This window comes from Oculina patagonica, chromosome 1 (assembly GCF_052425735.1).
Source record: "Oculina patagonica isolate OP01 chromosome 1, crgOcupat, whole genome shotgun sequence".
In the NCBI taxonomy this organism is placed as follows: domain Eukaryota; kingdom Metazoa; phylum Cnidaria; class Anthozoa; order Scleractinia; family Oculinidae; genus Oculina; species Oculina patagonica.
The window spans coordinates 35428695-35455551 of NC_135758.1; the positions used below are offsets into that span (position 1 = coordinate 35428695).

The 26857-nt window shown below is 38.9% G+C and overlaps 2 protein-coding genes across 4 annotated transcripts in view; one reads left to right on the forward strand and one right to left on the reverse strand.

Moving 5' to 3' along the window:
• Nucleotides 1–3052, reverse strand: part of LOC144666360 (uncharacterized) — a 66025-nt gene extending 62973 nt beyond the window's left edge. The window contains exons 1-3 of one of the 2 annotated variants that reach the window (XM_078527783.1): nucleotides 2836–3052; nucleotides 1269–2055; nucleotides 428–636 (exon numbers count right to left, since the gene is read on the reverse strand). In XM_078527783.1, coding sequence (XP_078383909.1) covers nucleotides 428–636; nucleotides 1269–2055; nucleotides 2836–2866 — 1027 coding nt within the window. In that variant the 5' untranslated portion in view covers nucleotides 2867–3052. The remainder of the gene's footprint in view (nucleotides 1–427; nucleotides 637–1268; nucleotides 2056–2835) is intronic. The other variant, XM_078527798.1, reaches the window with a different exon arrangement.
• Nucleotides 3053–3169: 117 nt separating this feature from the next.
• Nucleotides 3170–26857, forward strand: part of LOC144666381 (coiled-coil domain-containing protein 180-like) — a 42268-nt gene continuing 18580 nt past the window's right edge. The window contains exons 1-28 of one of the 2 annotated variants that reach the window (XM_078527809.1): nucleotides 3170–3319; nucleotides 4184–4365; nucleotides 4642–4730; nucleotides 4886–4943; nucleotides 5112–5163; nucleotides 5902–5968; nucleotides 6110–6147; nucleotides 6471–6605; nucleotides 7891–8053; nucleotides 8735–8831; nucleotides 9135–9254; nucleotides 9989–10068; nucleotides 10331–10419; nucleotides 18230–18277; nucleotides 18798–18872; nucleotides 19577–19705; nucleotides 20185–20229; nucleotides 20716–20775; nucleotides 20893–20948; nucleotides 21611–21806; nucleotides 22834–22990; nucleotides 23869–23950; nucleotides 24361–24442; nucleotides 24821–24914; nucleotides 25052–25164; nucleotides 25351–25418; nucleotides 25977–26019; nucleotides 26223–26326. In XM_078527809.1, coding sequence (XP_078383935.1) covers nucleotides 3245–3319; nucleotides 4184–4365; nucleotides 4642–4730; nucleotides 4886–4943; nucleotides 5112–5163; nucleotides 5902–5968; nucleotides 6110–6147; nucleotides 6471–6605; nucleotides 7891–8053; nucleotides 8735–8831; nucleotides 9135–9254; nucleotides 9989–10068; nucleotides 10331–10419; nucleotides 18230–18277; nucleotides 18798–18872; nucleotides 19577–19705; nucleotides 20185–20229; nucleotides 20716–20775; nucleotides 20893–20948; nucleotides 21611–21806; nucleotides 22834–22990; nucleotides 23869–23950; nucleotides 24361–24442; nucleotides 24821–24914; nucleotides 25052–25164; nucleotides 25351–25418; nucleotides 25977–26019; nucleotides 26223–26326 — 2597 coding nt within the window. In that variant the 5' untranslated portion in view covers nucleotides 3170–3244. The remainder of the gene's footprint in view (nucleotides 3320–4183; nucleotides 4366–4641; nucleotides 4731–4885; nucleotides 4944–5111; nucleotides 5164–5901; nucleotides 5969–6109; nucleotides 6148–6470; nucleotides 6606–7890; nucleotides 8054–8734; nucleotides 8832–9134; nucleotides 9255–9988; nucleotides 10069–10330; nucleotides 10420–18229; nucleotides 18278–18797; nucleotides 18873–19576; nucleotides 19706–20184; nucleotides 20230–20715; nucleotides 20776–20892; nucleotides 20949–21610; nucleotides 21807–22833; nucleotides 22991–23868; nucleotides 23951–24360; nucleotides 24443–24820; nucleotides 24915–25051; nucleotides 25165–25350; nucleotides 25419–25976; nucleotides 26020–26222; nucleotides 26327–26857) is intronic. The other variant, XM_078527817.1, reaches the window with a different exon arrangement.

Sequence of the window (26857 nt, forward strand, 5' to 3'; positions counted from 1 at the left end):
GTGACACAGGAAATAGATATACCGCAGTGGCCACTAACGTGAGATACATTGTTTATCGGGTAGAAAAGTAAAGCTAATTATCCTCAATAAACGCAGATTCGAATTGGCTCCCAATTAGGTCTACAATAAGTGGAAAACATGCGTGCCTTCACAGACTAATATTAATTTCTTGCGTAAAGAATGCACTACCAAGAAAAAAGTTTTTTGTTCGATACAAAAACGTTTCCAGATGAGGCATACTCGTGGACCCTTGTATGAGCGTTTTAAAAACTTTCGCTCAGAGTAAAACGGCCGTTTTTCCTCTCCTCGATTTTGTCAATGCACTTATGGTATGGCTTTTAAGCGAAAACTGGTTGTTTTAGTCTTTGTGCGAGGTATTGTAAGACAAGGTCATTAGGCACATAGTCACACAAAGTCATTAACTTACGTGAATTGAAAAGCAGCTTTTTGATGCGTTTGAATTCTATCTTTGTGGGTTGTCGTCTAATCGTTGTTCCATACTTAATAACACCCTCAAGGGTTTCATGCTGCCACGTGCTAGGTGGCGAATTAGCCATCACACAGGACCAGAGTTTGTTTGCCCCGCTATGTAAATTCATCGGGCTTTTTGACGACTTAATCACTGCCTCCTTTAAGCTAAAAAAAAGAAATAAAATTCAGTAAATCTTTGTTACCGTTTAGACAGGAAGTCACTGGTGATTACGTCGGGAGAAAAGGTGGCCTACTTTAAAGGTTTAAATCAAGTCCCGGATCCGGAAGTGATCATTTTGAAACTTCTTTGTGAAGAGTGTGAATGAAGTGTGTGATCAACTCAGTCTGGTCAGGGAAAAGGTTAGACTTTCCCCAAGTCGGTCGTTTATAAATCAGGCTGCAGGCGCGCAAGATTATTTGCGTGCTAGACGCGAGGTAAAAAAAAGCACGAGAGCGAAATATTTTCCATCTTTTTTGCCACACGCTCCTTTTACAAGATCTATTTTAGCCGCACGCGTTGCACCGACATAAAAAATCTTCCGTACCGGTATAAGGCCCTCCCCCGTGCTTTGCTTTAATAAAACAATTGCGCTTAGTTAGAGAGAACCAAAAACCCTTTCCAACGAACGACTTAGAGCAAATTTAGAAATCAATGATTCAACGCAAGATGTCAAAAAATTAACAAATTTAGAAGTCAGGCTTATTCTAGCCAGTCAATACTTTTCCTATCACCTAATCTTACTCGCCAAAATTTAGAATTCAATTGTGTTTAGGTGGGTTTATTGCAAGTTCTTTACCGTCGTTTGGACCATGTCCCCCACTTGAAGGTCTTGTTTTCTCCTGTCATAGTGACACACTGATGGGACAACATAAGGTCCGATATCTCTTCTTCCTCAGTGTTTAGTAGGACTGGATCAGGGTACCTCACAAGAGCTCCTTTTCCAAGAAGCATATTATCCAGCAAGTGGACATCTGAACTTGTGATGGGGCCATCGTCAAAATCACCACTGCCTGGTACAACCAGTACATCCCAAGATGGGTCAGGAAACATGTCCCTGGCTCTCTTAGCAATTCTAGAAAACAGCTCATGAGTGTTAAATGATTTGGCAGCTGATGTGATCCACATCTCTGCTCCAATTTCCTCAGCAAAAGATGTTGCCTCCATTTGCAATGTGGCACTGTGCTGTGCTGCATCTGTTTTTGTTCCAACAACAAACTTTGGAACCTTAGAAACATCACCTTTGAATTTTTGGGTGAACACATGATACCAGTGATTAAGGCTTTTGAAGCTTGAGGGTTCATCAAGGGCAAACACAAAGACAACACAATGCAATTGTCTCAAGTAGAGATCAACAAGAGGGGTAAATTCTGCCTTTCCAGAGGTGTCAGTTATAAGGAGCCTGCATGTGTCTGTTAAGTCAAAGTATGTTACCCAGGCCCCTGCAGTTGATTTGTACTCTTTGGGGAGTTCCCATGCCACTTGATCATTTTTAAGGGCTTTTATCAGGGAAGTCTTGCCAGCTCTTGCATCTCCAAGGAGAACGACTTTGAACCACTGAGATGAGGAAGAGTGAGGGCTGTCACCTGTGAAAAGCCATTCATTCGTTAAACTAAGCTTTAAACAATTATTACTGTATATCAGTAAGTTCATCGTAATTGGAGTCTCTGTCATCTAAGATAGCCCTAAGTATTCTTTTATTAAGCGTCTCTCTGAACCTTCCACACTATAGCATGACCAGTTTTGCTCCTTTTTGTAGTTTCCCTTATTTTTTGTCAGATATGTCCTACAGGAGCGGATCCAGGATTTTTCTTAGGAGGGGGTGCACCACTAAGGAATGACGCAACTGCCAGTTGTATTAGAAAGACGCAGGTCATCTAAAGGGGGTGGGGGGGGGGGGTGATGCACCCCCTGCAACTTCCCCCTAGATCCACCCCCTGGGTTTGTGAATATTACTGTTTGCATTTTTGGCCTAGAAAAGCACCTCCAATCACAAACAACTCCCTCCTCCATACCCAAGCAAAAAAAAAAAAAAAAAGTGAAAAGTATTCTCTCCCCAGGAAAGAAATGGTAAATTTATCAAGTCCTACATGTTGAATATGCGTAAAATGGCAAATTCCACTAAGCTTTTCTCAAAATAAATGACGCATTCTTGGAATACATTGATCGTCTGGCGAAGGGTGAGAACACCGGAAGTAAGTAAAATTATCATCTCAATATATTGCATTTTTTGTCGATTATCGCTGCTTTCAGGTGCCATACATTAAAGATAACTTGCAATATATGGAGATCCAAAAATGAATAAGATATTCCCAGGGTAGATTAGTCTCGGTAGTTTTTAAATTGGCTTTCCACCCAACACCTACCCGCAAAATTCCCAGAAGCAGCTTCAGACATCGAGGTCTCTTGAGCTGGACGCCACGGAAGCACGATACAGCTGTTACTAACCAGAAATCTTGGCTACGAGTGTCTTTATGCAAAGAAATAGAATTCACCGTTCTACATTCTCTCTCTGTGAAGACGATTTCAAATGTTTCTCAAATCATCCGGAATGATTATTTCTACACTCAATCGATGGATGACTTGTCTAAGGTTTCATTTCGGAAGACGTTTTGTGTCGTTGTACATGACGAGTCTTGCCAAACAATGGTCGCTGATAGACTGGGCCCGAACTTATTTATGTTGCTAACAAACAAACGCTCGATAAAAATGGCGGATTACGTGAAAGATTGAAATCGACTGCTTTAAACTCAAGAACAAGCATTTAAAGTAATTATGGCCCAGACCGAAGTAACACCTCGCCGGTTAATACCAGAAGAAGAGGTATATCGCCAAGTGTTTGAAGCAGAGGTTAGTTTTGACACTGTGTTTAGCTGCTTTTCATGGGCTGATGACAGGATTTATGAGTGTGCGGTGATCGGTAAAATATCAAAACTTTAAAGCTTAGTTACTAGATAGGTAGTACGCTCATAACTTATTTGTTAACGTACTCAAGCAGTTTTTAATCTGCATTTGTTGTTGTTGAGCTTCACCGTACATTACGTACAAATCAATTTTAAACAATGGCTTGCAAGCGACAGAAGTAAAATCTACTTGTATAATTGTAGAATTATGAGGCAGCTGTTTGTGACTGATACTTGTACACCTTGCTGTCTTGTAAACTACAGTGAAGTACCAAGCATGCTTGCTCTGCAAGGTGTCAAGTTGCTGAGGAAGTGTATAGATTTATAAATGATCTTCAGACAGATTAATCCTGGCATGTTCAAATCGTATTAATTGTTAATAAGTTTTGCTGTCAGTGCACATACATGTACTATTATGTAGTTAGTAAATAAACCCCTTCAGGCGGCTGGAATATTGGAGGAAAATGGCCGAGGCTGAAAGATTGTTCGAAAAATGAACAGTTTGCTGAGAAGCAAAGATTCCAGATCTAGAGCAACTGTGAAATTTGATAGTGTTCTTTGTTTCATTCTTGGAGAGTAAACAGAGAATTATTACAATGTAGGCTGAGGTTCACTTTTAAACAAAATACCTTTTACAAGAAGGTCATATACATTTTTTTTCTATGTCTGGACCAAACATACATAGTCCTGTACTCTTTTTTTAACTTTCCTTCTAGACAATATTATTAATGAGCATTGCCCGGAAATAAACCCTAGGCCTGTTCTTGTTTTATTTTTTATCGTTAATGTCGTTGTTCTGCTATTATTTAAGGTTAGCCTAGTAGAAGCACTTGAAAAGGAAAGGCCGTCACCCAAGCCAAGGTCTGCACCACTGTTACCACTGGTCAGAGAATCCAGGGCTGTGACTGGTCATGGTATTCTGACAAGCCGGCAAAAGAGATGGATGCATGGTCGACCAAATGAGGGTAGCATTGAGAATCCTGTACATTTCAAGTAAGTAAAAATGGAAATCTAGTAGGTCCAGAAATACTGGGGAAGGGGGGTATATGCTATCCCAGACTGGCCTCTCCTGGATTTGCCACTGAAGCTGTTAGATTAGCCTGTGTACAGCTGTCCCTCTGACCCCTTCCACTTTTCCATTTTTTTTAAGGGGAGGGGAATGGCTGTACACAGGCCACCATTGGATTTTTTTTTTTTTTTTTTTAAACCTGAGTCCAGTAAGGGATTGATTACAATTATAAGTGTTTTAATTTTAATTTCACTTGACAGATATGCAGCTCTAGATTCCTTGCAAAACACTTCAAAACCAGATAGTTTTTTTGAAGCTATAGAAGTTAGAGGACTTCCAGACACACCAAGTAAGAACAGTTGTATATAATTATTATTATTATTAGTTGTGTATATTGCATTTTCCATTATTTAAAATCTAATCTGACTCACTAATAAGTAATATGAAACCAGTATCTTGTTGTTATAATTTCCTGATCATATTTGCTATATTTAAATTTTACAGAAGCTACTCAGCAGAAGACAAATATTATTGAAAGACTAGAAGCAAGCAGGAAGGAAAGGTGTGTTAGACTTACTGGTAGTAACTGTGATTTAAAATTTAAAATTTCATAGTTATTAATAATAAGTGTCATTTACGGGTAGTGCTTTAATTTTAACAACCATTATTTTACTTTATAACAATTTGAAAAACAAGTTACAAATTTATCTTTCCTTTCTTTAATTTTAAGACATGAATCATATTTGGAAGATATGTATCAAGAATTTGGAGTCATCAATGCTGTAAGTTTATATCCCTAGGAAATGTTGTTGGACAGAGCTTGATATAAGTGGGGGAGAGGTGACTGGGGGTCCAAGTGAAATAACTACATTGCAAATTTTATTACATTTGTATACAAAACATTAAATTGCCCTCTTTTATAAGTACATTATAACTTGCTGCTGCAGCCCTTACATTAATATCAACTTATTTTTACCAGACTACTAATACATGATTTGTGCAGCAAGAAAGGCATCCTTTCATGTTTCCTACATTTGTAAGAAATTGTGAAAGGCTTTTGGCTTTGTTCGACAAAATTACTTGTTTGTAAACTAGATAAAACTGTTAGTACAGTAAGAAGACAATCCCCAGGATTCCCACTTTTCACACCCTACATGTAGCTATATAATGCAGGGCTTGAGACTAACTTTTTAACTCACTGGTTTACTAGCTACATGTAGTGACATGTCAGATTTTACTAGCCAACAGTGATATTTCACTAGTGGGGTATAATGATTCCTATCAAGAACCGTTGACTTTTCCGAGTTTTCCACTAGCCAAAAGGCTAGTAGGAAATATGCTAAACCTGGTAGCCAAAACCTAAATTTTAGTAGCCTTTGGCTAGTTGGCTACCGTTAGTCTCAAGCCCTGTAATGCAAGCCTGACTAGAACTGCTAAGGTCAGGAAATAATTTAATGTCACATGCAGATGATTTAAGGATAGTTATATATAAAGTTGATCTCTCAAACTTTACCCTTCAGGAGTTGGAGCCACGCATTCTTGAATCCTGTGAGAATTTAAAAGAGCTTTTACTTGAAAACGATTCAGGTAAATCAAACAATTTGATGTTAAAGTAGAGTGAATTATCAATTTATTTTCAACTTTTTTTACAGTACTATTAATCTGAACTTTAAATGAATCCTTGATGCAAATAATTAATATTGACTTTCATTTTGTCTTCCATTCCAGAAATTGATCGGCTACTGCAAACAATAGAAAGTGATGATGTAAGTATTATACAACATGTAAAATTAACTGACCGATAAATGTATGGTTGCATCTGAGGCTTGAAGCTTCTCAAATAAAATTTATGTTCATGAGAAATTAATTGAAAATTGTAGTGTATGGCAAAGATTTTTGTTGAGATTATGAGGGCGATGTGGCTTATTCATGGCTGTACAATACTGGTTCCATAAAATATGCTTCATTTCTATTAGACATTCCCTTAAGTTTTTACTTTACGGTAAATAAGTACACGTACATGTAAGCTTTAAACTTAGTAATACCATGAAACAGTGAACTGTTGTGAATTTTTTTTTTTTTGCTGTAGGACCTCCTGCTCCACAACTTGGCTGACTTAGAGGAACTGTGGGAAAACATTTCAGAGCATTCTGTTCATCGACAAACATGGATTAGAGAGTTAGATGGCACTCTGGAGCAGGTGGAACATGATAGGGGAAACTTGGTCAGTGTAGTGACTTAGCATCATAGGGAAGCAATTTGTGCAAAGGGCTGCAAAAACATCATGCAGTGCTGCAGCCGAATGTACAAATGTACATAGTCCATAGTACTTTGCACAAATGTACATAGTCCATAGTACTTTGCACAAATTGTATGCCTATAATTTTGGTAGTAATTGTTATGCTTATTGCTGTTATATGTCCTGAATGTTCTTAATTGTACATGTACTTCATACAGTCATGTAAGATGTATTACTGTACTGGGGTGCAAATTAGCATAAATAGAGGATATTACATGGTTGCGCGGAGATATGAAATTTATCTTCGAGTGTTCAAATCGATATCTCACGAGTGAGCGCAGCGAACGAGTGGGATATTGATTTGAACACGAGAAGATAAACTTCATATCTCCAAGCAACCATGTAATATTCTGTTTATTATATAAACCTACTAATTACCATGTTTTTGACGATTTTCCGAAGATTTCCGACCGTTTTCCGAGGATTTCCGAAGATTTTCAAAATGTTGTCCGAAGGTCGTACGAATGTTTCCGAACATTTTCCGAACTTTTCCGAAAATTTCCGAAGATATCCGAAGATTGCCGAAGATTGCCGAGGAAGATCCGAGGATGTTTCGACTTAATATCGATTTTCTTTGGCTCATTAAGCATTGAAACAGGGCACACTTGTCAGAAAATGTTCCGAAATCGATATCTTCACATGTGAAAATAACATGTTATTTTCACGCGTGAAGATATGATTTTTTCGTGCGAAAGATTTCCTGGTATTTCACTGATGTTTATATAATAATCCAGGATATGGCATTAGGTACAGAAACAGTTGTAAGTTTCAGTAGAAGACAGACGGTTTTTGAGCTCCTGACATTCACTACATCTATCTATCTACTGATGTACAGTGTATGTGACATTTAGTCACATCTGGCATATCTTGATCAAATTTGGCATGACTCAATCATAAAATAACTTCTTGGCAGCGATGTTGATGTTGCTTAGCCTTCAATGCAGGCGTTTTTTATTGGCAATTGTTGGATAATTTTGTTTACGTATTTCACCTTGGTGTCACAAATGTAGAGGGTTGAGGTGCAAGAACGAGGCCATTCAGCCTCACCTCCACTCCCTAGGACGATTTTTATATAAATCACTCCTTAAGCCTCTCCTGAGTTCGAATCCAAGATGACACTCGCTTGACCAGTGCTAAAATACGCCTGCATTGCAGGTTACGATTTTGGTCTGTTTGAATTACATTATCCAATGTAAATTTACTGTGACAGATCCGTGAGACACTGAAGGGCTACAACAAAGTTCTTGAAAGAGTAGCACACCTGATGCCACCTGATGTGCACAGATTACTGGAGAAGGAAGCTCAGCGAGTTAATTCCACTATTCTGATGAACAAGAGAGCGTATGCTGACCTCACTTCGCATCTACTGAGTGGTAAGAAAATTGTTTTTTAATTACAGCGTTTTTCTAATTGTTGTCATAAAGCTAAGATCAATGCCTGACATTTGACAAAGTTTTTGTATGATTTTGGTCAATCACATCAAACGCAAATAATACCAGAAACCAATCAAAACTCGAAGTTAAAATGTATAATCGGCGTTAAGTGCGGGAAAACGTACGTAAGGCTAAATGGTTAAAAAGTAATTAGATGTCTTTAGAGCAGTTTTCAATTGAGTGTAGTAAAACTAAAACAAAAGTTATCGCTCTGGCCAATCACAAAGGACGCAAACAATCCAGTGAACCAATGAAAACTTGAAGCAAATACATATAGCCGGCAAGAACCACAGTAAACTGTAAAAAGCGAGGTACAATTGATTTTCGCTCGCACGGGAACGCTTGCCACGCAGGCTACTTCTGATTCATTGGCTGAGAAAGTGACGCTAGTGCTTTAAACCAACCAGGCACTAGAAGTATTATTGCAAAAACCAAAGCTAACGCGAATTTTTTTCCATGCTTAAGTGAAAACGGCTCTATTGATACATGTATAAATGTATGGTATTTGCCAAGCTATTTGAACCATTCAATATAATTTAACCAATCATAGCAAACCATAAATTTATCAAGAAAAACATGAAATTACTGAACATGACAAAGGAAAACTTCTTGAATTTTAAGCTGATGTTGAACGCGAGAGGCAGTGTTACATCTCCTGGCAAAGACGAGTGGAGGACTGGAGACTACTGAAGTGCCAAGTGGCTATAGAGAAGTTCAAGTAAGTCAGTTGTTAAGGTCTGATATGTAAGACCAAGTACATGCAGACTCATAAAAAAGTTCACAATCATAAATTCAGTTCTCCATGAAACGCAGAACTGTCTTGTAACGTTGATCTCATCTGCAGTGGCTGGCTACGAAATAGCATTGTCGAAAGAATCGTCTGTGTACTAAATAATGAAAATGATACATGTAAAAGAAAGTTTTCAGCCGTGCAGGTATCCCTTCTCGTCTATGACAGCATTACACTCTTTGCGACACATACGTCCGTTTGTAAAACTGGCATTTCTTGTATATATTGTAGTGAGTACATGAAGAGTTCATCCGTCAAAGAGCCACCAGAACTAAGAAGGAAGATGGAGTTGTTCACTGCAGAACAACGTACTTTGAACAAGAAAAGATTAGACCTCCTGGAATCGCTAAGGTTTGTTTTAAAAACATATTTTATCTCTGGTTCTTGACTAACACGCTTCTTTTTACATACCTATAGCTATTAGCTTTGATTTTCATTCGAACGTTCCCATCAGTAGATGTAGATTCAACTTTATACAGTGTAATCATTGCATAATTATATACATCAGTATACCTGTACTTCCTATGCCGTGCGAAAAAAATTAAATCGTTATTTATTCGGGAGGTCGAGAATATTATAAAGGTATTTATTTGTTATCTTTTATTTACCGTAATATGCCCAGGGGAAAAGGCAAAAAGAGGTATCTAGACCCATGCAAAGCACCAATCTTTAGGCCAGACCGTCCACAATAGTCACAGTCACCGAGGAGAGTCCCTACTCTTCCACAGTGATGTGGGTTCTTTGACGTCCCCTACTAAACCATGACACCATGGTCCTACGGTTTATCGTCCTTATCCGAGAAGACTAGAAAGTCTTTCCTTTTGCAGATGTCATAGAAAATACTAGTACAGTTGCTAGCTGTTATTGTCGTTTTACGTTCTTCAAATCCTTGCTCCACGTACATTGGTTGTTCCCCGACGATCTTTATCAACACCAGTCCACGTGAAAATTATCCCATCAAATATTGTGTACTTCCTTGTTTACAAAACTGAAAGAAGATCTCCCTGCATTGTAAATCCATGACTAGTGATTCTCATTAGGACTAAAATGGCGTTTTTGTTTTGTGTTGTCTCTTTTTCATAAAGGAACATGAGGCCTCCTAACTCTACCAAATCAGCTGTTTATCAGTGGAACACTGCTCTGACAGACATGTGTCACCAGCTTGGTGAGTTTATTGTCAGTCATAAATAACTCACTGATGCCCGTCTTTCAGATGATAGCCAGCAGCAGTTTTGCCCCAGAAGCATATATATTTACATTTCGTGTGCTTTTCTTTAGTGTGTTGTGCAATATCCAGAAAGTCCTTTATTTTAGTTCTAAAAGTAAGGAACTTGTTTGAGGAAAATTCAAGATAACTGCACATTTACCGAATTATCTTGTCATTTCCACGTGAATTGAGTAATTTGTTCTTTGATTTCAACTTGCAGAAGAAGTTCACGCTCGATACAAAGACGTCCTACAGGCCGAGTACGACCGTGTTATTGAGCATTGTATGGAAGAAGTAAACAGGGTCAAGGTCTGCTAATTAACTGCGCTGCGCAGTTCTTGCTCTGCACGGGGTTTATTATTATTAACTGCGCTGCGCAGTTCTTGCTCTGCACGCGGTTTATTAACTGCGCTGCGCAGTTCTTGCTCTGCACGGGGTTTATTATTATTATTTTTTTTTTTCGTTTTGTCGGTGACCTGTCCCAGACCTCCACTCGGTCGAGCTTGAAGTCACGTAATGTTTAGAAGCTACAAATCAGTAACAAATGGAAAAAGTTTCTCTATTTTTGTCTTTATAAAGTATGTTTATTGTGAACTATTCCATTTTGAAGCGTTTAGTCCATGGAAAATACTAAATTTCTACGCTTTCAAAGAGAAATATAATTCAGCGGGCCAGAATCTGTGAATAAATACCATTACGTTGGTGTAAAAGAATGTGCTGACATGACAAGTTTCACTTTCGATCGGCTAGAGCTCGAGTCACGCAATGTATTAAAGCTATTATAAGCTACCTTTCAACTCTTTGCGAATGCTTTGGTCTTTACTAAACAAATTTATTGCGAAGTATTTCTTTTTTAAGGGTAATCTAATTTTTGGGCCTGTGTCATCTAAAGGATTTTAGAGATATGACGAAGAATTCCTTTCACAAACATGCCCTGACTTGTATCGCTTAGCTTACGTCATTCGGTATGATAGGGAAATACCATCTGTGCTAAAATCAGCTTCAGCGTCCGCGCGTGGGAATTCGGCCAGAAGTTGCATAGAGGAAAAAAATATTAATCGCGGCTGGAACAACTCAACCATGAAACGTCACAAAAAGTTTGTCAGTCGCTGCATTTAATTTTTACAACCGCCTATTGTAATACGAAAACCGAAAGAGGGGCAAAATAATTATTTTGAACTGTTAAAGAGGTTTAAAAATACTACTAACAGTATAGAAACTGCGAAACATTCTTATTGGGCCAGTTTTCAGTCTTATACAAATGGGAAATACTGTTTAAATTCTCACGGATACTTACGTTCCTGGCGTGAAGCCAGGCGTACTTATGTATTGATCTTACAGATCCACCATGGGCAGTTGTTGTAACCTTTTGTCCGAAAAAAACCCGTCGTCCCGATAAGCGATTTTTTTGTTTTACGGATCAGGATCGTGGGAATAAAAATTGGCCAGCATTAACATATAAGAAAAATATTTAATTGCGGATGGAACTAGTCAACCATGAAATGTCACCGAAGGTGTTTTCTTACCATTTTGTTTGTCAGTTGCAACACTGTATGTGCAAATAGAGGGGGTGGGGGTGCATTTTTTTGCTCCCCCCACATGGCTACCCTAGAGTGGTCACGTGACCAGCGCAGTTTTAAGCTCTACGAGCTTCTTGTTTTTTTTCGTTTTGTCGGTGACCAGACCCAGACCTCCACTCGGTCGAGCTTGAATCACGCGATGTTTAGAAGCTACAAATCAGTAACAAATGGAATTTTTTTTCTTATTTTTGTCTTTACAAAGAATGTTTTGTGTGAGATGTTCGACTTTAAAGCATTTGACTCATGGAAAATACTAAATTTCCACGCTTTCAAAGAGAAATATAATTCAGTGGGCCAGAATCTGTAAATAAATGCCATTACGTTGGTGTCAAAGAATGTGCTGACATGACAAGTTTCACTTTCGATCGGCTAGACCTCGAGTCACGTAATGTTTTAAAGCTATTTTAAGCTACCTTTCAAATCTTTGCGAATCCTTTGGTCTTTACTAAACACATTTATTGCGTAATCTATTTTTTGGCTGTGTCGTTGAAGGATTTTAGAGATATGAAGAAAAATTCCCTTCACAAACATGCCCTGTACCGCTTACGTCATTCGGTATGCCAGGGAAATTACCCCCTGTGCTAAAAACAGCTTCAGCGTCCGCGCATGGGAATTCGGCCAGAATTTGCATATATGAAAAATTATTAATCGCGGCTGGAACAAGTCAACCATGAAATGTCACACAAAGTTTGTCAGTCGCTGCATTTTTACAACCGCCTATTGTAATACGAAAACCAAAATAAGGGCAAAAATAATACTAACAGTATAGAAACTACAAAACATTGTCATTGGGTCAGTTTTCAAAGAGAAATATAATTCAGTGGGCCAGAATCTGTAAATAAATGCCATTACGTTGGTGTAAAAGAATGTGCTGACATGACAAGTTTCACTTTCGATCATCTCGAGCCACGTAATTTTTCAAAGCTATTCAGCCACCTTTGAAATCTTTGCGAATCCTTTGGTCTTTACTTAAAACTGTGAAGTATTTTGAAGCGTTTGAATCAAAGAAAATACTAAAATTTGATGCTTTAGCGGACAAGAATTTACATTACGTCTGTGTCCTGGAATGTGCTAGCGTTAGCAAATTTCTACTTTTACAAGGCACCGATCGGCAAGAATCACGCAATGCTCTGAAAGCTTAGCATGTTAAGTTTAAAATGTTCGACTTTTTAGCTTTACGTATTTTTGGAGCTGTGTCATCTACGGATTTTTGAAATCTGAAGGAAGACCACTGAGACAAACATGCCCTGACTTGCAAGGATTACGTCATTGGTAAATTAATTCCCCGGGGAATTCCCATTCAGCAAAACACAGGTCTTGTGTTCTTCTCAAATTTGATTTAATTATTTGCTCCAATATTCCATTTTCGGAGCTGGTTATTCAATCTTTAAACGGTAATTCAAGACAACACTGGATGCTGATTTAAAAGATTTTTTTGTTTCACGGATCAGGATCGTGGGAATTAAATTTGGCCACCACTAGCATATAAGGAAAATATTTAATTTTGGGTGGAACTAGTCAACCATGAAATGTCACGCAATGTGTTTTCTTACCATCTTGTTTGTTAGTCGCAACATTGTTCGTCGCGGGTGAAGGGGATAAGGGGGGGGGGGGGTGCATTTTTTGTTCCCCCCACATGGCTCCCCTAAAGTGCTCACGAGACCAGCGCAGTTGTAAGCTCTAAGAGCTCTTGTTTTTTTTAGTTTTGTCGGTGACCAGACGCAGACCTCCACTCGGTCGAGGTTATGTCACGAGATGTTTAGAAGCTATAAATCAGTAACAAATGGAAACAAATGGTTATTCTTTGTCTTTACAAAGAATGTTTAGTGTGAAATATTCGAATTTGAAGCCTTTGACTCATGAAAAATACTAAATTTCCACGCTTTCAAAGAGAAATGTAATTCAGCGGGCCAGAATCTGTGAATAGATACCATTACGTTGGTGGAAAAAAATGTGCTGACATGACAAGTTTCACTTTCGATCGGCTAGACCTCGAGTCACGTAATTTTTCAAAACTATTAATCAGCTACCTTTCAAGAGGGGGGCAAAGGGTTTATGCGTGACACGTGAAAAGGGCAAAAATTAGTCCGTGACGCGTGAAAATAGGGCAAGAATTAGACCGGGACGCGTGAAAAATAGTTAGAAAAGAAACGTGATCCGTGTATTTTGCTGTTTCAAGTATACGTGACACGTGAATTTGGTTAAAACTTGTGCGTGAAACGGGATCACGAACCCCCCTTTGGTACCCTCTTTCAAATCTTTGCGAATCCTTTGGTCTTTACTAAACAAATTTATTGCATAGTATTTCTCTTTTAAGCGTAATCTATTTTTAGGCTGTGTTATTGAAAGGATTTTAAAGATATGAAGAAAAATTCTCTTCACAAACATGCCCTGACTTATACCGCTTACGTCATTTGGTAGGCTAGGGGAATACCCTCTGTGCTAAAAACGGCTTCAGCGTCCACGCGTGGGAATTCGGCCAGAATTTGCATAAAAGAAAAATAATTAATGGCGTCTGGAACTAGTCAACCATGAAATGTCACACAAGGTGTCTTTTTTTATCATCATGTTTGTCACTCGCTACATTTTAACAACCGCCTATTGTAATACAGAAAGAGGGGCAACAAGCCGGAAGGCGAGATCTGGCCAAGTAAGAAAATTCAATTTTTTTGATTGGCTCTTTCAAAGCATGGCTGTCACAGCGCTAAAATTTGAACGTGCGATGCGGCCCCAAGAGAATTCAATGTCTGTTTTTTATGCAAATTATAGATCATGCACGCAATCATAATATATTCGTTTTTGAGACGTTTCGTTGTTTACAGTCGGCCTCAAAAGACAAGAAGATTTCGTTTTAGTTGTTTGTAGCATTATAAAGCTATTTCTGACGAATAACGATGTTTAAAAACAGAGAATCCGCCGTAAGAATATTTATGTTTGATTACGTGACCGGATCTAATTTGCATAAAATCTAGACATGTCTCGCCGCCAAATGAACAATTTTTTTAAATCAAATAAATATTTTTACCCGACCTAAAGCTTTCATGATTGCCTTCTGCTTAATTCTTTAGTAAAATACTCTGCTAGATATTATTCCTGGAAAGACGAGAATGGTAAAGCATTCGTTATTCATTTGGTTGAGGATTGGATATTCATTTGATTGCCCATTCTCGTCCCCAGAGGCCGCGATCCTTCTGGTCAGCACCCGGGTGCTGACCAGAAGGATCGCGGCCTCTGGGGACGAGAATGTTGATTGCCATTTTCTTAGAATTGTCTAGGGCATGCGCAATTGACTCGCCTGCCACATTCCTGACAGGCAATCACGTGGTGCAAATCGGATTTGACCAGATCTCGCCTTCTGCTTCGCCCACGAGATCTGGGAACGAGATTATTCTGTGCAAAGAGAGAATACTATCGAAATTCTCACGGATACTTACGTTCCTGGCGTGAAGCCAGACGCCAGACGTAATGAAATCAATATTCGGGGTTTGTTTCGAAAGCGGGTGTTTTTTTTAGGGCGACCATAATTTGTTTGAGGCAGGTTAGGGTAAGGGGGGGGGGGGGGGGGTCAACTTTTATGGCAAAGGCTTTTTTTTTCCACTGTCAGGATGTGGAATTATTTATTTATTTATTTATTTATTTATTTATTTTATTTTTTCCCCATTTCACTTCAAGTTGTTCAATATTTTTTAGTTATCTTTTTTTCACTCCCCCGCCATGGCTCCCTTAGGGTGGTCACGTGACCAGCGCAGTTTTAAGCTCTAAGAGCTTCTTGTTATTATTATTTTTTTTAGTTTTGTCGGTGACCAGACGCAGACCTCCACTCGGTCGAGGTTATGTCACGCGATGTTTAGAAGCTATAAATCAGTAACAAATGGAAACAAATGGTTATTCTTTGTCTTTACAAAGAATATTCGATTTTGAAGCGTTTGTTTCATGGAAAATACTAAATTTCCACGCTTTCAAAGAGAAATATAATTTAGCGGGCCAGAATCTATGAATAAATACCATTACGTTGGTAGAAAAGAATGTGCTGACATGACAAGTTTCACTTTCGATCGGCTAGAACTCGAGTCACGTAATTTCTCAAAGCTATCCAGCCACCTTTCAAATCTTTGCAAAGCCATTAATCTTTTCTTACAAAATTTAGTGTGAAGTGTTTTGAAGCGTTTGAATCGAAGAAAATACTAAAATTTCACGCTTTAAAAAAATACGCTTTAGCGGGCAAGAATTTACATTTATTTACATTACATTTGTTTCCTGAAATGTACTGGCATTAGCAAATTTTTACTTCCACAAGGCACTGATCGGCAAGAATCACGCAATGCTCTGACAGGTTTAAATCTGCCACAAATGGAAACTAAACAAATCCTCTGGTCTAAACTTAGCATGTTAAGTGTGAAATGTTCGACTTTTTAGCGTTATTTATTTTTGGAGCTGTGTCATCTATAGGATTTCTGAAATCTGATGGAAAACCACTGAGACAAACATGCCCTGACTTGCAAAGGTTACGTCATTGCTAAATTAATTCTCCGGGGAATTCCCATTCAGCAAAACACAGGTCTAGTGTTTTTCTCAAATTTGATTTAATTATTTGCTCCAATATTCCATTTTCGGAGCTGGTTATTCAATCTTTAAACGGTAATTCAAGACAACACTGGTTGCTGATTTAAAAGATTTTTTTGGTTCACGGATCAGGATCGTGGGAATTAAATTTGGCCAGCATTAGCATATAAGAAAAATGTTTAATTTCGGATGGAACTAGTCAACCATGAAATGTCACGCAAGGTGTTTTCTTACCATCTTGTTTGTCAGTCGCAACATAGCCTCCCACGCAGTCGTTCTTAGTCGCAACATTGCTCGACGCAGGAAAAGGAGATAAGGGGAGGGGGTGCAGTTTTTGTTCCCCCCACATGGCTCCCCTAAAGTGCTCACGAGACCAGCGCAGTTGTAAGCTTTAAGAGCTCTTGTTTTTTTTCGTTTTGTCGGTGACCTGTCCCAGACCTCCACTCGGTCGAGCTTAAAGTCACGTAATGTTTAGAAGCTACCAATCAGTAACAAATGGAAAAAGTTTCTCCATTTTTGTCTTTATAAAGTATCTTTATTGTGAACTATTCCATTTTGAAGCGTTTAGTCCATGGAAAATACTAAATTTCCACGCTTTCAAAGAGAAATATAATTTAGCGGGCCAGAATCTGTGAATAAATACCATTACGTTGGTGTAAAAGAATGTGCTGACATGACAAGTTTCACTTTCGATCGGCTAGAGCTCAAGTCACGTAATGTTTTAAAGCTATGTAAGCTACCGTTGAAATCTTTGCGAATCCTTTGGTCTTTACTAAACAAATTTATTGCAAAGTATTTCTCTTAAGGGTAATCTATTTTTTTTTTTTTTGGGCCTGTGTCATTGAAAGGATTTTAGAGAGAAAGAAAAATTCCCTTCACAAACATGCCCTGACTTGTACCGCTTACGTCATTCGGTATGCTAGGGAAATACCCTATGTTCTAAAAACAGCTTCAGCGTCCGCACGTGGGAATTCGGCCAGAATTTGCATATAAGAAAAATTATTAATCGCGGCTAGAACAAGTCAACCATGAAATGTACACAAAGTTTGTCAGACGCTGCATTTTTACAACCGCCTATTGTAAAATGAAAACCGGAACAGGGTCAAATAAATTTTGAACTGTTGAAGAGGTTTAAAACTAGTAGTAACTTTATAGAAACTGCGAAACATTGTCATTGGGCCATTTTCAGTTTTATGCAAATGGGGAATACTGTCAAAATTCTCACGGATATTTACGTTCCTTGCGTGAAGCCAGACGTACCTATCAATTGTAAAGTTTATCCTCGGAGACCCAGGGGCAGTTGTTGTAAACCTTCGCCCAAAAAATCCCGTCGTCCGGATAAGCGTTTTTTTGGTTTACGGATCAGGATCGTGGGAATTAAATTTGGCCAGCATTAGCATATAGGAAAAATATTTAATTGCGGATGGAACTAGTCAACCATGAAATGTCACACAAGGTGTTTTCTTACCATTTTGTTTGTCAGTCGCAACATTGTTTGACGCAGATAAAGGGGATATAAGGGGGTGGGGTGCATTTTTTATTCTCCCCCCCATGGCTACCCCTAGGGTGGTCACGTGACCAGCGCAGTTTTAAGCTCTAAGAGCTTCTTGTTGTTACTCAGTTTGTTGAAATAAAGTGAAAGTTGTTGCAGCCTCTCCAACGCTGCCCTCTCATCGCGCGCAACCTACATGTACCATGACGGGCTCCTCCATGACAGAGACAATTAAAATTGCCAAACTGTTCCTGTTCAATGCGATTGTGTTATTTGGCTTGAAGTACATCTGCATGTTTCCCAAATGAAATGACTGCAGAGTCCTACCTCATCTACCCTTTTTACACAGAGTTTTACAATGTACTTTAGGTACGACAAAAGTGTAGAACAATTGAAAACAAGGAACAATGCAGCAATAAAATTGAACAACAAAACGTTATAATACAAACTGTTCTTATATTCATGTGTTGCGTCTTGTTTTCAGGAACAGTTTCGTTCAGGAGGCATTCTTGATGCAGTCAGAACTGAGGAGGTGATCAAGTGTTGTTCAGTTTTTAACATTTACAAATGTGTAATATGTTTCTTTTTTCTTCCCTTTGCAGCCTTTCTCTTCCTTTTCGCGCCTTTTATGAGTCGGACGCCCTTGCTTTTAGCTTCAATTGCTAACCGAAGGATAACAGCCATCTTGATTTGAATTGAGTTGGACTTAACATTCTAAAAAATATATATTTCTAATGCCTCACTTGCGGATTATAATTTACATGTATAACGAAAAAAATCGAGCCCGCTGCGCTGTAGACCAGTGCCATAATTACATGTTTTTGCTGCTGTCACCCTGCTTCAAAAACATAGGCAATCAAATGTCTATCTTTCACAAGCAACACAGGGACATCGAATATACCCGAAGTCGTCGAGGAGCCAAGCATACATACATTGTATATGTGTTAAGACGAATTTTTCATGCCAAAACGTCTTCCTGCACTTGTGCGACATTAGTACGGTTGTTCAGTTTTCGTTCCATGAAAATTGTTTTTTATTTATCTTATCTTCAGGTGATGAATGAATCATTTTTGCCACTCGTCGGTGAAAAGCAAACCAAGTTTGAACATGAGATTGACAAAATGGAGGTAATAGTTAATACGTGAAAAACGTGAAAATAGGGCTTTCCACAAGTTGCTCGGCAACTTTTTGGCAACTTTTCATGTTTCGAGCAACTTTTTCCCCTTCGAGCAACTTTTTCCCTCTCGAGCAACTTGTTGCATTTTGAGCAATTTCCAGACCGAAGATCTCCGAAGATTATCCGAGTGTTGCTCAAAGGCCATACGAACGTTTCCGAAGATTTACGAAGTTTGACGAAGGTTTTCGAGAAACGTCTGAAGACGTTTCAACTTTCGGCTCATTCTGCACTAAAACATTACAAAACTCCTCGGCAAACATGAAATCATCATTTTACAAGTTTTCCCCTTGATATGTTTTTTAGAGACTTCTTTTGCTGTAAAATTGCATAAAACTGCTTAGAAATATATTTTTTGTTTAGAAATTTAACAATCAAAGGAAAATTAGCATATATTTAAAGAAATTATCTTGATTAGAAGCAGCGCTTTGGATTTTTTGGAGCAACTTTCGAGCAACTTTTATTACCAGAAGCAACTTTTTTGGATTTTTGGAGCAACTTTTGAGCAACTTTTTGAGAAATTACGGGCAACTTTTTGGGAAATCTCGAGCAACTTGTGGAAAGCCCTACGTGAAAAACAGTACAGGTTGCCAGATAATCTTTTCGTGACCAAGGAATTACTAAAGTGCATTAAAAAGACCTCCTTCCCATTTTCAGCGCACTTTGGAAAACATGTGCAGTTTTCACGAAATGATGATCAAGTCGCTGTTCAAATTCGTACAAGGAGCTGCTCATTTATGGGACTTACATGAAATTGGCCTGGCTCGACAAGAGAGAAAGCTGCAGGTACAATTGTATACCTCTATTTAGTGGTTTCATAATTTGATAAATACGTGAAGCTTTTCCTATACTGTATGTCAAGAAAAACGTAAATAGAATTACCTGGGAGATTTGAAAGGATTCATTCCAAAGTTAACCCGACAATTATTCAAGCACTCGGACTCCTGATTTGTTTGTCTGTTTTTGTCATAATCCCTACTCGGATGAAAGCTGGTGTAGTCTAACGTTACCTTTAACGAACCTAAGATACGGCCGCCGCAAAGGACGAGTTTTTAAACAGATAGAAGATCGCTGGTTTTATGTAGTTGCTGTCGAAGACAGTGCTAGAGCGAAGTCAGTTCTAAAATAAACAAATACCAGATAAGATCGTGTGACCATAAACAATGAATGTTTTTGTTTTACAGCTAACATTATTTAATGTTGATGCCAGTCAAGAAAAAAATCCTTTATACGTATATTTATTAAAGGGCTTCTTCATTTTTCAGGAACAGCTGGAGAAAAATCGACGAGATCACGACGGTGCTAACCAGGTGAGTACAGATTTTAAAACCGTCATATTAACATTATTTACCGTAACTCAAGAGATGTCTTCCTTTTTTGGTGTAATGTACGTTAATAATAATAATAATAATAATAATAATAATAATAATAATAATAATAATAATAATAATAATAATAATAATAATAATAATAATAATAATAATAATAATCACCTTTATTTACCCTCGGCAGTATTTATAGCACAAAGGCTAGTGGGGCCGAGCAAATGACAGAAACAAATAAACATAACAGCGTTAAGAATCCCAGATGGCCGGAGGCAAACCAACTGGCTATTTACAAGCGTGGTTGAGAATCTGAACTTGGGACTACCAAGAACAAATCCAGCTAGCGGCTAGGGCGGGACTTGAACCCGGGAACTCCACATTGCAAGTCCAACGCTCTAACCGCTCGGCCACGCTGCCTCCAACATTGACTGTTTTCACGCTTTATTTTTTTTTGCTGTTATGTACATGTAGGTGAAAGAAGCAAATCTGGACATAATTATGGACAAGATGAGGCAGGATTCAAGTGAACAGGTATAGTTCACTGAAACGAAATTCTGATGAAAAGTATCTAGTAGAATGCTAGTAGAGGGAGTTATCTTCTGTGCAACGATCATTACTACAATGGAAATCTCTCTGATTTTCTTCCAGGCGTTAACAGAAAGCTTGCAGAAGGCGTTATCAGCTTTAGATGAGATCAAACAGCTGTAAGTACAAACAGAAAGAGACACTTTTATATAGTATTTACGATTTTCGTTTATCTTTATTAAGTAATTTTTTTTCTTTTTCTTGGCTCTTTACGTATAAAAATACGGTCTTAGCAGTTTCAGGTCAGTTGGTTTCTTCTTGCATTGCAGCGCCTTTCACGGCTAATCCTGCCGATGTTTGAGCGGCAGGGCCGGCTGCAATAATGCCAAATAAAGGCGTCTGAAACAGTAGTCTTTTGATGCACTCTCTCTCTCTCTCTTTTATACGATGGCGTTTCTCTTCCCACTCTAACCTCAGCTTCTGTTCTTGCTGGGATGCTCCTGTGTGTGCACTGCAGTCCTCCAGGTCGCTCGGTCTGACGCTACTAATTCCCAGGACTTTTGGTCGATCTGTATGTGCTTCATGGTGTTATTTCACACGTCTTTTTATCGTAACTTTGGTCTGCTCTGAGATCGTCGGCCACTATCGAGTTCACCTAACAGGCACTGCTTTTGGGATACGGGTGTTTTCCATCCCCAAGCCACTTCATTCTTTTCCTGCTCAGAATGGTTGTTGTGCTAGTGAGCCCTGCCATCTCTAGAACTCTACAGTTGGAGATTCTGTCATGCCACCTGATCCAGTTTTTATTTACACAGTATTTAACGACGTTTTTTCATCGCAGGTACAACGATTTCCACAGCCTTCAAATGCAAACTTCGGGTTCCTATCCCGAATTAGTGAACGAAGAACTGAAGAAATATGATGGTGAAGTGTGCAAGTATTTCCAAGTGGATAGGAAACAATCAGTGGAATCCAGAACAAAGAAAAGAGACAGCAAGATGGGAAAACAAGACCAGAGCAAGGCAAAGAAAAAAGAAGTAAGAATTTAGGATCAATTTAGGTTTCTGGGAAACTGCTCACCTACCCCTCCCCAAACCTAACATTTTGCCCGAAGCGATAAGGGTTAATGTTAGGTTTGGGGAGGGGTAGGTGAGCAGTTTCCCAGAAACCTAAATTGATCCAGAATTTACTGGGATGTCAAAATTGAAACAACTGTGAAGTTAAAACTTCCAGCAACGGTTGGCTTATTAACTGCTGTCAATCAAGGTTACCATGACAAATGATTGTTTTCAAACTTGTGACGTCATCAGTTGTGTTAGTCGAACGCGTAAACCCGCCTGCAATGCATTATGGTTACCAATTCACCATTATGGTTAATTAAAATGCTTAATAAATGAGTGAAAAAAGTGAAAAAAGACAGCCGCTTTATTCTCTCTATAATCTGTTGTCAATAAATTTACGATATTTAGAGAGGAAGCCACATCAACCCTAGCTGATTTCCATGCGGGTCCTTTATTCAGGTGGAATCAGCTCCGAACTCAGGCGATGTGAAATTACATAACTGTTGCACTCTTAGGGCTGATTTTCTCGCATGCGACAAGCTTACGAAATTGCTTGGGTGTGTTTATGGCGTAGCATGCCACATGCGATAATCATAGGCTAAATCGTACCGTCTAATTCGTCTCTTATGGTGGGTTTCCACTGACGCGTAAATTTTTACGTGCGTAAAAAAATAAGAAACAATGTATGAATGACTTGCGTAAACGTTTACGCAAGTCATTCATACCTTGTCTCCAAATTTTTTTCACGTACGTAAACGCATGTAAAAATTAACGCGTCAGTGGAAATCCACCTTTACTCAGTTCTCTGTGTGTATGCTGTTGCATATTAAGTACTTTGCTCTTATAAAAAAGACTTCGTTCTGAAATAGTAAAGAGAACATAGGGGTAAGCAATGATGAAGGTTAATGACTGGAATTGAAAGGAAACGCCAAAAAAAAAAAGACAGGGTATATGCATGCGCTTGTCTAGAGAAATTTCTTACTGAGCTTGTGGTGTTGTTTAGAAATCCCCGCCGGCCCAGTCCATTGATGATGTACTGACAACCTCGAACGGTACGACATTCTACATTCTGGTGGAGCCTGGGGAGCACGGCCTGCCTGAGAGTCCAGAGAGTGTTAGGAGTATGAAGACGTGTATGACCTTTCTTACGGATACACAAGGTAAAACTACAACACCAGATGTCTCACTGTGATACTCCCTTAAGTTTTGGATTAAGTGTTAATAACAATTTGTTGGCATCTGTCTGTTGGTTTTCCAAACCCCTCTGTCAATAAAACGCAAACAACACACGCACGTACAATTTATCGGTATCTGGCTACCTTATTGTTATTTATTTTCGCGGGAACTTAATTTCGCGAAAATGGAACGGGAATATTTTGCGAGACTTAATTTTCGCGATTTGGCCAAAAATACATAATTAGCATAAAAAATACAAGAAATCATTTAAAATTAATTTTCGCGGGTCTTTAATTTCGCGATTTTCAAAAATTCGCGAAAATCGCGAAAATTAAGTCCCGCAAAAATAAGTAACAATAAGGTACTTTGTTTATCCGTTTCTCAGACTAACTCCATTACCGATTGGTCGAAGAGAAGGAGAACCAACACAGATAGCAAAAACCAATCAAATCTTTTATTCTAGTGACAACGGTTTCGCGCTTTTAACCATTTAGATAAAAAAAATTTTAGCCGCCAAATTATATTTGCAAGCTCAAAAAGACAACAAGGGTGATAAAAAAATTATAAATTTCTCAATTCTAAAAGATCAAGTTTGAACCCATTATTTGTTAAGTCCGATTGTCCAAAAAGCAAGAAATTTAACCTTGGTTTTTTGCAGCTATGACCTTATATTTTAGATAAAAGTTTACTGTCATTTCAAGTGAAAACCTTTTAATTTAAAAGAAGAATTTAAGCGCTTCCCTCTTTATTCCCAGCGAAGGAGCTAGGGTATGAATTGTCTTCACAGCTTTTGCTTTCGCCATCTCCACCCTCCCTGTTAACTGTAATTTAAATGAAAAGAACATTATTTTGTCTTATTTAGAAGATGATGAAGAAGATACCCTACCGTCTTACATCGAATCCATCGTCATCAGAGAGGAACTTTTCTTGGACCTTAGAAAACAGTAAGTAGCCCTTCTTGATTTAAAACGTGATCAGGCATTAACGAGGAAGATAGCTTCGTTTCGAGGCACTGGTAAAGAGCGCGAAACGCAAGGGGTTTTAAGAGGCTTTGCGCGCCTAGTTTCCCTAAGACTTCTGAGTATGAGGTAGTGTTGTTTTACAATAATCATTGGAAAACGTGCTGCTCAAATTCGCAATATTGGCTCCAAGATCATCCAGCATGTTCACAAAAGTCAATACATGCTTGCGAAGGACACTGAAGTCTCTTCAAGTGTAACCTCCAACGCAAACGCTCTTTGGGCTTGTCACTTAATCTCTTCTCCCCAAAAGAACGCCTGCCTAGGCCCAGGAGGCTACTTCAAGTGCAGCACGTAACGTTGTATAACTGGCTAATGGTTTGTCTATATTGTAGCATAAGAATGGAATTTTTAGAGCATCTCGAAGAATGGAAGATTCAAGCCATGGACAGAGCAAACAGCGTGGTAGCGGCTAAGGTAAATATGTGAATCTGCAGTATCTTGACGGTGCATAGTTGTATGTAACTTGTAATCCCTCCGCTTTTCTTCATAGCGCTTGAAACTTATGCTTTGATTCTAAGCCAGTCTTGTTCTACATATTATGAATTTTATTGTGAATTTCTTTAAAAAATTTGGTCGCAAGCTTGCTGACCAGCAATGCCATGGCTAGGGCCCGGTACCTGCTCTGAGAAGTGACTGAACCACGATTTCCGCGGTTGTTAAGTAACACGAAGTAGCCTTTTGACGGAAGCTGACGTAACAAATTTCGTCAGTGCTTGTGCGAGTTTTTGTGATAATAGTCCAGAGGGCTGCCAGGAATGCAAAATGAAACTTTTTTTTTCATTTCTCCCGCAGGTTGAGGAATTAAACAGTGAGTTAGATTTACGGCTTCATCTTCACGAGCCAAGAGCTGCAAGAGCAGAGCAGGATGTACATAATGTGAGAGCAGGTAGGTACACTGCGAGCACTACATGACCATGCTAGCAGTACTTGTCTGTTATTAACCCTTTAACCTTAAAAAGGGCTCTTGCCTTAACATCTGGTCTCCAAAGAATCTAACGACATATTTTTCCCTCGGTCCTGCAGCGGAATTGGTAATGCATCGAGAGCGAGTTGATCGACACTGCAAGGGTGTTACTACGTCACTGAATGAGTTCAAGGCCAGGTTTCAACAGATGGTAGAGGAACATGATAAGGAGGTTAGTCAAGACTTACTAAAGCAAAGCTGCCAATTAATCAATTGCCTTAGTTAGGACAAGAGACTAAGTCAATTAGCCTCTTACCGTGGATTTGTCTAGATTGAAGTGACGTGCCCGAGGACACAATACAGTAATCCCGTCTAAATAAGCTAATCTAACACTGAACGACTCTATTTTGTTTTCCAGACGGACATTTTCAAACAATCTGTTCAAGAACTTGAGGCGACATTCACTTCAGCGACCAAAACACACGAGTAAGTTTTTTTTCTGTGATGAATGTCACATTAGAATACTGAAAATCAGTCTGGGAAGAGAGTTGCTTCTTACTTAATATGGAAGTTTCACTGTCTTGTACTTTATACTGTTGGGGTAAGAGATAGTGATTATTTCTTATGTCATGAATGCAACATTAGTGATGACTTCTGGAATAGTTGTAGTTGCCCCCGCAAGGTTTTGAACCAGAGACCAAACCCCGAGAAGGCATCCTTTGAGTCCGCGCGTATAATATCCGCATATACAGAAAAAATCTCGATTTGCCCAAAGTGAGCGCACAAATAATATCGGGTGTTTTGTAGAATGCCCGCAGGTGGATATCGGGAGGTGTGACAAATCCCTGTAAGGTGATTGGTCAATATGACGCAAGATAAGCGAGTGTCTGGGTGGTGATTGACTGTAGTAACGGATGTGCAGAACGGAAAAAACTGATTAACAGCGGGGGCAGCCGTAGTGTCAACTCGGTCTAGTTTATAGTTTTAACACTAAAATGTTGTAAGAGTAAATTAAGAATGACTGTATTATAACTGTTCCTTCAGATTGTTAGTGATCCAAGATCAAGTTGCCGGGCGAGTTGAGCAGGTGAGAAATCTTAAATGCAATTACTACACGTTTGTATAATTCAGTACTTCTTGTGGCCATTACACTGCAGCTGGTGTCATATCTCTTCTCTGTAAAAGTCCTTTTCACTCTTAACTTGCCGGTGTTTCGTGCCAGAAGCCTATATCCTTGCTAATTTGTCGACTTGTGCTCTGTTTTTTGATTTGTTTCTTTTTTGTCCGTAGTACATGGATGTGATCCGAACTTCGCTGAGAAAGTTTCGTCACGATCTGGATGATATGCTGAGCACTCTACGGAACTCCAACGCAAGATTCAGGAAGACATTTAAGTAAGTACTTATCTTTGCGCCTGTGAGCTAGTACAGCTGTATAAGGTTGCTATTTTGCAGCATGCGGGAGTAGGGGTGGCGAAACTGATAATAGTTTTTTTTATTATTACTATGTTTTATCACGATTTTTTTTTTATCAATGGTGTTGGATTGTCAGCCTAATGAAGCCTAGTGTCAGCCTTTAAGAAGTGAAATTGTTTTTTTTTTTACATCTTTGAAGCACGAGCAAACTAGTAAAATTGGAATGGGCGGAACATTCCGTGAAATACGTTTTCCTCTTATTTTACTGAATCGGCCCTTTGGCATAAATGACGTTAGAAATTACGTTCTTACTTAAACTTACGATGCTACGCATTTTCCCTTTCCTTAATCCTCCCGTGTATTATCCCCGTTAGCAAATGCTCTCTTGGCTCTTTAAGATCATACAAACTTTTCCCCTCCTCCGCGTGACATGAAGCAATAAGAACGTGTACTTGCGGTTTAGGTTAGAATACTCCTCTTTCCTCCCCCCCCCCCCCCCCCCCCACTGTT